Below are 12,118 nucleotides of genomic sequence, written 5' to 3'. Positions count from 1 at the left end.
TGCCGCAATGTCGCAGTCCTACTAAAAATCGCTGATCCCTGCCATTACTAGTAAAAACAATAAAAAAATAAAAAGTCCCTAAATCTTTCCCCTATTTTGTAGATGCTATAAATTTTGCGCAAACCAATCAATATAAGATTATTGCGATTTTTTTTTTTTTTACCAAAAATATAAAAAATATTAGCCTAAACTGATGAATAAATTGTTGATATATATATATATATATATATATATATATATATATATATATATATATATATATATATATATATATATATATATATATATATATTTTTTTTTTTTTTGGATATGCATTATAGCAGAAAGTAAAAAATGTTGTTTTTTTTTTCAAAATTGTCAGTCTTTTTTTGTTTATAGCGCAAAAAATAAAAACCACAGAGATGATCAAATACCACCAAAAGAAACTCTATATGTGGGAAAAAAGGACATAAACTTTGTTTGGGTACAACGTCGCACGATCACGCAATTGTCAGTTAAAGCGACGCAGTGGCATATCGTAAAAATGGCTTGGTCATTAAGGGGGTAAATCCTTCTGGGGCTGAAGTGGTTAAACAGGAAGGGGTGTTGAACTGACAGGAAGGGGTGGGCCATATTTAAATTAAGGGGTGCACGAGTTTAGTCAGGCCTATGGCAACACAACCTTAAAATAAGGTTGTGTTGCCCTATACCCACTGTTGATTCAGAAGAAGGCAAAATAAACCCCAAGAAACATGATTCAATTTGCTCCAGAGAGGGAAAAAAATTACCTTCCTTAGCCCCAGTAGGCAATTGGATATTCCCTGGGTCAACAATTCTCTGGTGTTATTACCTAAAAATGTTAGTATCCTGTTACTTTTTGTACATTTAGAAATGCATCCAGCTATTTTTAAAATATTCTACTGAGCTGTCCAGAACTAGTTCTTGGGGGAGCACATTTTAGCAACACATATGCCCCGTACACACGGTCGGACATTGATCGGACATTCCGACAACAAAATCCATGTATTTTTTCAGACGGATGTTGGCTCAAACTTGTCTTGCATACACACGGTCACACAAAGTTGTCGGAAAATCCGATCATTCTGAACGCGGTGACGTAAAACACGTACGTCGGGACTATAAACGGGCAGTAGCCAATAGCTTTCATCTCTTTTTTTATTCTGAGCATGCGTGGCACTTTGTGCGTCGGATTTGTGTACACACGATCGGAAATTCCGACAATGGATTTTGTTGTCGGAAAATTTTATAGCCTGCTCTCAAACTTTGTGTGTCGGAAAATCCGATGGAAAATGTGTGATGGAGCCTACACACGGTCGGAATTTCCAACAACAAGGTCCTATCACACATTTTCCGTTGGAAAATCCGACCGTGTGTACGGGGCATTACTGTGAAGAAGCCCCTCCATATGTAGGGGGTTTAATCTCTTTTCCTCCACTCGGTAATCATGAGAATACATACTTCTTGTCCATGGGTGGCTATGCTTACTCACTAGACTATATCTATGGAAGCAGCCATGGTTGCCACCCAAACTGGAATCCAATGGCACACCTTAATACGTATTAAGTAAGGTGATGAGATTAGTGGACTGGCTTTGCTTTTATTTCATCCCATAGGAAGTTACAAGGATACTGCATTTCTGGCAAGAAGTACTTTGTGTACTTGCTAAAAATTTTCTTAGCCTGAAAATAAAAACTAATGCATCCTCCACATGTAAGTAAGTCTACTAACTGTTAAGCTGCAATATATTTAAAACAAAAATTAATTCCATCCCCAACTCCACGCTAAGAAAAAAAATTCTTATTACTAAAAAAAAACAAAATTGTAAAAATAGTGAAAACACTTGCTGCTGCAATATACAGTATATCCCTGATCCTATATCCAAATATGTGGATCCAATCTTTTAAAACCCACCATGCAGCACTACTAATTAACCCATACTATAAGTAAAGAATATTATTAAAGCTTCAAAAATAAATTCACAAACTCTTCAAATTCATGATGTGCGAAAGTGCGTAGTGCAAATGATTGTGCAGAAACATTAAATGAAAACATTAAATTCAATCATAAAATAAAGTCCACTTAAAAAAAAAAGTGCTCTGAGTGCGATGTTTTCTCTTCATTCAAGATTGTGAACACTCTATGCAATGCATCCCGCTCCCATTAGGTCACAGACTCACCAAATTGAATTGCCTTTCTGAAAACATATAGGCAACAATCATTTATTTGACTCCACAGTAGGGGCAGTTCAAATTATTTCTTCCAGCAGGTAATTCTCGTCCAGAATAGATGTTATGAACGCCAAGGAAAAAAGAAATAGCAGCACAATCATGTAATTCCGTAAATCCACCAATTTTTATTTCATCAATCCTTTAAAATGCTAATTATAAGCACAGGTGATTTCTCAGCTTGTCTCTGAGCCGTCAGGACCATGTGTTCACAATGCGGACAGCTGCCAGCTATAGCTGTCACTTTCATGAGCCTCTGGTCTTTATTCTCTCTAGACAGCCTGCACACTCACATAGATTGAACCACACCCCAACAGGATCATCTTTATTTATAGCGTTGTTTAATTCATAGCGCCGCATGCTGGATTTGAAAAGATTGGATCCACATATTTGGCTATATTACATTTTTTGTTATTTGGTAAAGGAGATGTATGGGGTTATAAAAAAAAAAAAAAAAACATACATACTCACCTCCATGCTGCAGCATTGCTGTGACTCTAAGGGCTCTTTTACGCTTGCTTCAAAACATGGCAATTAGCACACGTTTTTAAAGCACTCTGAACACCAATCAAAGCACCTGTCACTAAATGAAATGGTTACCTTCCAGTCCTGGTCACAGTGTTGTTTGCTTTACTTCGCTTCGCTCTTCTGCGCTTCAAAAATTATAACCTCTGTTGATTTCATCTTGCTTCAGTGCTTCTCCAAAGACCAGATACAAGCCAATCAGAGCGCTCCTTAACCTCACCTGCCGCTGTACAGGAGCTTTAATTGAGTGTTATCACTTTTCCTTTTGAAAAAATAGAAAACCAACACAGACAGGGCATTTGCCAATCTTCATTAAAGCTTAAAAAAAGCATCACAGAAGCTTCAAAAACACATATTTAAGCATGTTGAAATGGTGGGCATTTTAATGTGTGTTAAAGTTGAAAACCTAAGTAAACGAGCCGTAATCCAGATAAGTGAACAATCACTACTGACGATCACTCAACTCCCAGTCCACTCTGAGCAGAGAGCAGTAACTGTCATTCACCGCTCTCTGCTATGCTCTCCAGTGCTCAGCGGAACACGGGCAAGAGAGGAGGTGGGAGCAGCTGGCTCAGGCTCTTAGATGTGTGCTGAGAGGCTTAACCAGCTGCCAATGAGGCATCTGGGGGGATCCTAATATTGCTGTTGGATCCTTCCAGAGTCTGGAGTGGCTCTGTGACATCAGAGGAGAGTGTGCATTCTTGTGGCCCACAAGAGAAGTATGGCCAACAAAAACTTTGGGCATGCTTCTCTTTTAAGTTATGCCTTAAAGTGGATGTAAACCTGATTCATGAAATTTGACCTAAGCACATACAGTATGTCTGATGTCTTCAGCTTGCTATATTCCTTGGAAAGTGCACATCATGTTAGAAATGTTCTCTTCCTGCTCAGCACTGGGAGTGGATTCTTACCATACACTGTGTGACAGCTGAATGGAGGAAAGGCACACCCCCCACTCCACATAGGCCGAGGAAGGAAGGAATGTGCAGAGCTGTACTGTGAATAGACAAGCTCTCTGCTAATCTATTTATAGCACCCACCCCGACACAAATTTCAGGCTGGTTTTATCTTGGTTGTCGGAAAACTTGTCAGAAGTTATCATGCTGATAACAGAAGAACGAAGCAGCAGAAAGACACAAGACTTAGGGCTTTGGAAAGAGATAAGAAAACACTATATATACAGTATCTCACAAAAGTGAGTACACCCCTCGCATTTTTGTAAATATTTTATTATATCTTTTCATGTGACAACACTGAAGAAATGACACTTTGGGCCCATTTTGGACATTTTCACTTAGGGGTGTACTCACTTTTGTTGCCAGTGGTTTAGACATAAACGGCTGTTGGTTGAGTTATTTTGAGGGGACAGGGAATTTACTCTGCTATACAAGCTGTACACTCACTACTTTACATTGTAGCAAAGTGTCATTTCTTCAGTGTTGTCAATGAAAAGATATAATAAAATATTTACAAAAATGTGATCCCACTGCCTTGCTAAAGAAGCTGAGGTAAAAAGGTGATAGATTGGCCAAGCATGTCTCCAGACCTAAGCTCTATTGAGCATCTGTGGGGCATCCTCAAATGGAAGGTGGAGGAGCGCAAGGTCTCTAACATCCCCCAGCTCTGTGACGTCGTCATGGAGGAGTAGAAGAGGACTCCAGTGGCAACCTGTGAAGCTCTGGTGAACTCCATGCCCAAGAGGGTTAAGGCAGTGCTGGAAAATAATTAGTGGCCACAGAAAACTATTGACACTTTGGGCCCAATTCGGACATTTTCACTTAGGGGTGTACACACTTTTGTTGCCAGAGGTTTAGACATTAATGGCTGTGTGTTGAGTTATTTTGAGGGGACAAGAAATTTACACTGTTATACAAGCTGTACACTCACTACTTTACATTGTAGCAAAGTGTAATTTCTTCAGTTTTGTCACATGAAAAGATATAATAAAATAGTTACAAAAATGTGAGGGGTGTACTCACTTTTGTGAGATACATGTAAAACGTATGTAGGGAGATTTGTTTAACCTCTGTGTATCATCTGAGGCTGTTTACACCCACTTTAAAGAGATTCTGTCAATTTAGGCACTCGTACTGACACTTTCTCTCCCCATCCCAACCCCTCTGCAACCCACTATTACTCGCCTTCCCCACATTACACCACTGTTCCATTGGTATCCAAGTTTACACAGAATTATTGACTTCTTCCCTTTTACCATGTCCCATTGTTTGAGCTTGGTGACTGGCTGCTCAGGTCTGGGCAATAGATCCTGTGAGAATGTCACTTGTTTTCCTGTATGCGTTAGCACCAGGCATTTAATACCTGCTGTATCACTGTGCTTAAATGAGGAATGTGACAGATCCTCTTTAAAGTGCATGTAAACCCACCACAACCATCTCATAGGTGTTAACATGTTGATGTTGTTTTAAAAATCTTTATGATTTTTAAAATGGCATCCTTCTGAATAATTCACATATAAAATATAAAGACATATATATGGCACTTTTTTTGTGGTTAGCGCAGTGTTTTTTATTTATCATTAGTTAACATTAACTATCGGGTTTATTAGGCAAGCTGACAACATTGCTGCTAATTGCAAGGCAGTCGCATAGCATTGTCAACCCATAACAGGAATGTGCTGTTAATGATAGGAAGTAAGAAAAAGTGCAATACATTTCCAAAAAATTATTTGCAATCTGTATAAAGCAAGGTGTGATGTGTTGGTTTATATAATACAATTATGAACGTATGAATATATCTATGGAAGAAGGCATGTTGATTTCTAATTGTTACACAATGTACTTTTGGAAATCAATGGACACTCTTCTACGCATTTAAATCAGGTCTACTTTAAAACTATTAAAGAAAAAAGTTAGGACTTAATGGCTGTAGACCACCAATGCAGAGTTTGCATTCACGTACACCTTCAATCTCTACTTCATTCAGTCACTCAACAGCAATCTTTCACTCCTTATTGATTAATTTTTTGAAGCTAAAGTATGATTAACCTAGGTGTTCATCTTGTCTAAAGCTTTTGAGGACCACAGAAGCAAGCAGAGAAAGGAACACAGCAGATAAAACAAGAAACCAGACAGGTGATCATGGTGGTGAACAGGAATCGACAGTACAAGCTTAAAAATAGGCAAAGCACATTAGACATCATATGTTATATAATTAAAGAATATCTAAACCTTAGAACAAACATTTATTATATTGCAGCTTACCATTCCTTAAATGTGACAGTTGTACTGGTTTTCATTTTTCAGGATGAGAACATTTTTAGCAAGTACAGAAAATACTAGAAATGTTGTGTTCTCGTAACTTCCTGGGAGCTGAAATTAAAGCACAACCAATGATATCCTCCTTGTAAGTTATCTTCTCTTAATTACTAATGCCTCCCCCCCATGTAATTGAATTGAAGAAACGAAGACATGTTTGAAGTCCAGTACATGAGTGAGCACTGTCTTGCTAGGGTAGGATCAACAAGTGAAAATAACAGAATCAACTGCATTATAAGATCAATTACACGCTGCTGCTTGGGGCCCAAAAAATATAATAAAAAATATGAGTGTACCTGTTCTTCAAAGTGAACCTGCACTGTGAAAAACTATTATTATTATTTCAGGTACTTATATAGCGCCATCAATTTACACAGTGCTGTACATATATATTATATATTCACATCAGTCCCTTCCCTCAAGGAGCTTACAATCTAAGGTCCCTAGCTGACATTAATACATACACATATTAGGGCCAATTTGGATATGAATCAACTAACCTACTAGCATGTCGTTGAAGTGTGGGAAGAAACTGGAATACCTGGAGGAAACCCACACAGGCAGAGGGAGAACATGCAAACTCCATGTAGGTAGTGCCATGGTTGAGATTCAAACTGACGACCCTAGTGCTACCATATGGATGTGCTAACCACTTATGCCCCGTACACACGGTCGGATTTTCCGATGGAAAATGTCCGATCGGAGCGTGTTGTCGGAAATTCCGACCGTGTGTGGGCTCCATCGGACATTTTCCATCAGATTTTCCGACACACAAAGTTTGAGAGCAGGAGATAAAATTTTCCGACAACAAAATCCGTTGTCGGAAATTCCGAGCGTGTGTACACAAATCCGACGGACAAAGTGCCACGCATGCTCAGAATAAATAAAGAGATGAAAGCTATTGGCCACTGCCCCGTTTATAGTCCCGACGTACGTGTTTTACGTCACCCCGCGTTTAGAACGATCGGATTTTCCAACAACTTTGTGTGACCATGTGTATGCAAGACAAGTTTGAGCCAACATCCGTCGGAAAAAATCCTAGGATTTTGTTGTCGGAATGTCCGAACAAAGTCCGACCGTGTGTACGGGGCATTAGACTAGATTCTTTAGCATTGCTGTGTTCAATGCAACTAAATTGAGTGAATTAACCTACCAGCATGTCTTTGGAGTAAAACTAGTGCTATAAACTAGTGCTTCTGAAAAATTGGTAGCATAAGATGGTGGAATATAGTCTTTTTTTTTACTAACTAATGCCCACTTTAGACAAAGCAAGACATGGTGCCTGCACAATCTATCACGAGAAATAGAAACTCAAAAGATAGTGGACACCTAGTGGTAGAAAATAATTACTTTGGGGGACTCTAATATAGACAAGGTGAGTATTGCATCCAGAGCTGCAGTTTTCTTTTACACTTCCTGCGGTGCCATTTTTTAAAATTTTACTGCCCCAGGTTGTTCTGTGTGACATTTGCAGAAAAAGACCACGTTCAGCTCATTTCCATTTGTGGATGAAAGTGTGAAAAAACATGTTCTAGGTGTGTGTGAAACTATCAAGGCAGTTTGAGGATCTTGCTATTAAAATCTTTATCTTAAAGTGGTTGTAAACCCTCCCTACTGACTTTAATCTATAGGTAAGCCTAGAATAAGGCTTACCTATAGGTAGTGGAAATATCTCCTAAACATGCGCCGTTTAGGAGATATTTCACTTGTAGTGTGCCGATGATGTAATAGGTGCATGCGCTGTGAAGAAACGGACCTCCATGCTGTTTCGTTTGCAGGTAAGTGTCACATAATGGGCTAGTATGCGATGCATACTAGCCCATTATGCTTTTAATTTGCAGGCTTTGCAGGGAGCAAAAGAGGAAGTAAAACCCATCATGGTTTACTTCCTCTTTAAAAATTAACTCAATGCAGAAATAAAAGGCAAATGAATGCAGCTCTTTATTCATTAATGCTTCATTAAATTTATTCTTTAAATGCAAGAACAGTAAGTGCTTGAATTTGACTTGGTACCAGCCTTTTTCAATCCTCTGTACAGCTGAACTCAACTGGGGTAGGGAAAAGCAGCATAAGAAGCCAACCAGTTGTGCTGCAATGCAAAGAGCACGATAGGAGGAGAGAGCAGAGTGACAAAAATAAGTTAATTAATGTATTGCTTCTTTCCTCGCAGCTGTTGGAGGTACAAGACCTTTAAGTGTTACTAAATTGCAAAAAAAAAAAAAAAATAGGTCACTTTCTCTGCAGACAGAGCTATGAAGTGTGACTGTGTTAAAAAATCTCAGAACTGGAATGACAGAAATACAAACCCCTTGATAAAGCAACTCCCATATACCGTATGTATTTCATATGTATTTAGCTGTTTTGCCTGAAGTTCTGTATTACTGTTATTTTCTATTCATAGAGCAAAGGCAAATCATAGTTGTCATGTACTACTTCAGGTAAGCAAGAGAGGTGAAATAAGTGATCCTATGAGGACTTGATCATTTGGAAACAATTCAGATTTCCCTGTGTATGCAAAGCTTTACATTTACATCATTAACTCATGGAACATTACAATTTCATTATATCAACTGTTCTGGGCAAGATATTGTAATCAGTATCTTGTTAAAACAAATGTTCATCCTGCTTTCATTTAGCAGTTGTGCTGAGACACTGGACAAAACAATGCTTCATTGACTTTTCATTTGTTTTGCAGATCATGAGAAGAATTCAGAACAGTTCATCTTCCATCTCTGACGCACCACATTAAGAGACGGAAGCCATTGTGTCTCCAGCCTAACACACTTGGGAATGATGCTGAATAACAACTTGAGTATAACAAAGAATGTCACAGAAATCCACTCTGCAAGCTTAGGCCTGGTTCTAGGGACCATATCATTTTTTACAGTCATCATGAACATTTTAGTGTTGTATGCTGTAAAAACCGAGCGCAAACTTCATACGGTTGGAAACCTGTACATTGTCAGCTTATCTATTGCAGATCTTATTGTAGGTATGGCCGTTATGCCCCTTAACATTGTGTATCTCCTAAATCATGATTGGATACTTGGAAGACCAGCATGCCTCTTTTGGTTGTCTATGGACTACGTTGCTAGTACAGCCTCCATATTTAGCCTTTTTATTCTCTGTATTGATCGTTATCGTTCAATCCAGCAGCCGCTGCAATACTTAAAGTACCGTACAAAGACCCGAGCCTCTGCAATGATATCAGGAGCATGGCTTTTGTCCCTGACTTGGGTTATACCAATTTTGGGATGGCATGTGTTTGCAAACGGTGGAGTTCGATCAGTACCAGAACATATGTGCGAAACAGAGTTCCACAAAGTGACCTGGTTTAAAGTTCTTACAGCCATATTAAATTTTTACATTCCATCTTTGCTAATGTTGTGGTTTTATGCCAAAATTTACAAGGCTGTAAGGGAACACTACAAACATCGACAGCTTATTAATGGTTCCTTCCAACTGTTTTATGGCAGTAAATTTGTTAGAAATGTGAAGGTGCTCAAAAAATCTAAAGACTGTGTGAGGCGGCAGTGTCCTAATGGAAATCTTATGGTTCCTGAGACAAATTTTCACAGCCATTACACCACAGTTTCTAATGTTTTTACACAACAAAAAAACACTCAAGAACATTTCCAAATAGAAGAATATGAAGCTCAACAGGGATATGAACCATGTGATAATAAGGTTGTTAAGTTGCACTGTTTTCCTCTTGCTATAATACAGGCCCACCCAGAAGAGTGCCGAAACTACGTCACAGTCAACAGAAAAAAACTGAAAGACCAGTGTCTGGATAACCTGGATGTGACAGACGAAGACCATACATTTGCAGAAGCAGGTTCTTGCATCTTAGAGACAAGTCACGTGGAAGACAACAACACAGAAAATGCTGAGGGATCTGAACCCCAAGTCTCTGGGAACCTTAGCTATCTGAAACATACTTGGCAGAGGTTCCGCACCCATTCCAAACAGAACATCCAAGGACTTCATATGAATAGGGAGAGAAAAGCGGCTAAGCAATTGGGTTTCATTATGGCAGCATTTATGTTGTGTTGGATCCCATACTTTGTTCTTTTTATGGTCATAGCATTTTGCCAAGACTGCTTTAACCACAATTTTCACATGTTTACTATTTGGCTAGGTTACATCAATTCAACACTGAACCCTCTTATCTATCCCTTGTGTAATGAGAATTTCAAAAAGACATTTAAAAAGATATTTCATGTTAAGTTAAACTGTGGTGTTTGTAAAAAGGAAACGTTTACAATGTGCAGCTATAAATGAACTTGAGGACAAATCAGAAAATACAGGATTTCAGTATTATCATTCAGTGTTTTACAGGAGATTTTCATTTTCAGAAAAAATGGAAACAGGTTGTAATGTCCAGCAGCTATCTGCTCCAACCAACTTCCAACCAACCTAACTAGCAGAACCAACTACAGCACTCTCAGAGCACTCAAAGCTGGTAGAAATTTAAAGTCAGATACCTTGTTGGTGTCAAATGCTTCAGGGGTCTTTGAATGGATTTCACTAATGATGGGAACCAAAACCATTGAACGCTACTCCCCTACTGAAGATGTTTTCACTTTTCTTAACAATGGAAAACTCATATGTCACTGTTTATAGACTGGAACACTGTTTTACTCACTGTTTTATGTTATCTGTAAAAAACTTTAATATTGTCTTAATATTGTTGGAATTTCGTATGGACTACTTGCAGTAAGTTATTGTTGAGCAATTAAAATAGTCAGTATCTGACATAACCCAGAGACATACAATAAGTATTTCTAAGAAAAATCTCAAAAAATGTGTATGAAAGACAATGTTTCCTCCTTACTATGTTGTTAAATGTGACCAGCTTGTGAAGTTTACACTAGTAATTGTATAGGCATTGGCTTGAAACAGTTTGGACAATTTCTCTCTTTTACATCTTGCTACTGACAGTGGAAATGATTTTCAGGCTTCCTTCATGACCGATAGGTAAAAAGATACAATTTTATTCTTAATGCGTGACATCAATTATTTAAAGCCGAGCTCCAGCCCCCCCCCCCCCCCCCCAGAAAATTAAAAGTCAGCAACTACAAATACTGTAGCTGCTGACTTTTACTATTAGGTCACTTACCTGTCCAGGGATCCCGCGATGTTGACACCCCAGACAATTTTTTAATCGGCTCTTGGGTGCTGCCGCCGCTGCCATCTCTTGTAGGGGAAACGGACAGGGAAGCATTGTGGCTTCACACAAGGCTTCACTGTCAGTTTCCCTTACAAGAGATGGCAGCGGCAGCACCCAAGAGCCGTTTGAAAAATCGGCTGGGGTGCCAACATCGCGGGATCCCTGGACAGGTAAGCCAGTTCCCTACTGTGCATGCACTTTGTGACTGGACCAGCAGCGGGGGCAGGAGGAGGGGGGCCAAACTTCTGGGTGACTGCGCTGTGGTGAAGTCACCTGGAAGTGGGAGCGGGTACCTGTCAATAACAATTATCCGCTCCCCCCCCCCCCCGAAAAGTGCCAAATGTTGCAGCGGAGGGGGGGGGGAGCAAACAAGCTGAGCTTCCCTTTTAAGGTGTATATATGAGCAAATGAAAAATGCATCTCTGCAATATATCTGCATTAACCAAGCACAGAAAAATACTTGATTCTGTCAGAAATCCAGTGCGCCCCCTAGAATTCTGTTGTAGATTGACAATGCTGCCTCTTCTACACTGAAATCCCAACAGTGTAATCAACCCTAAAGCCTCCCTTGCTGGACTACAGAACATATTATCCACTCCTCATCTCTGTAAGATGAGGGGTGGGTGTTCTGTGGTCCATCAGGGGAGACCTTGGGGCTTAAAACAGAAAGTTAAAAGCTTGCTGGACTTACTGAAGGTCAACAGACATTTTCTATACATGCATATGTACAGTTTTTATTTTTTATTTTTTCCAGACATACACTTTAGCAAAGAGCTGAAAATATTATTTTGAATCAGAAATTACTTATGACAACAAATTAGCCAAGTAAATTAAAGAAATTCATTCTGATTGGCTGTTTTCATACTCTGCGTTGAGACTTGAGTCAACATCATATAAGAGAATGAGCAGTAAAGAACAAT

At 39.1% G+C, this 12,118-nt stretch overlaps 1 protein-coding gene across 3 annotated transcripts in view; it reads left to right on the top strand.

The window, feature by feature from the left end:
* The window catches only part of HRH1 (histamine receptor H1), a 353,387-nt gene extending 342,339 nt beyond the window's left edge, over window positions 1–11,048 (top strand). For all 3 annotated transcript variants that reach the window (XM_073592373.1, XM_073592370.1, XM_073592371.1), the window contains one exon: window positions 8,721–11,048. In XM_073592373.1, the coding sequence (XP_073448474.1) occupies window positions 8,816–10,309 (1,494 nt within the window). In that variant the 5' untranslated portion in view covers window positions 8,721–8,815 and the 3' untranslated portion in view covers window positions 10,310–11,048. The remainder of the gene's footprint in view (window positions 1–8,720) is intronic.
* The last annotated feature ends 1,070 nt before the right edge of the window (window positions 11,049–12,118 follow it).

Source organism: Aquarana catesbeiana, linkage group LG07, assembly GCF_042186555.1.
Source record: "Aquarana catesbeiana isolate 2022-GZ linkage group LG07, ASM4218655v1, whole genome shotgun sequence".
Classification (NCBI taxonomy): domain Eukaryota; kingdom Metazoa; phylum Chordata; class Amphibia; order Anura; family Ranidae; genus Aquarana; species Aquarana catesbeiana.
Note: the sequence above shows the minus strand (reverse complement) of the source record. Positions and strands in the feature narration are given on the sequence as shown.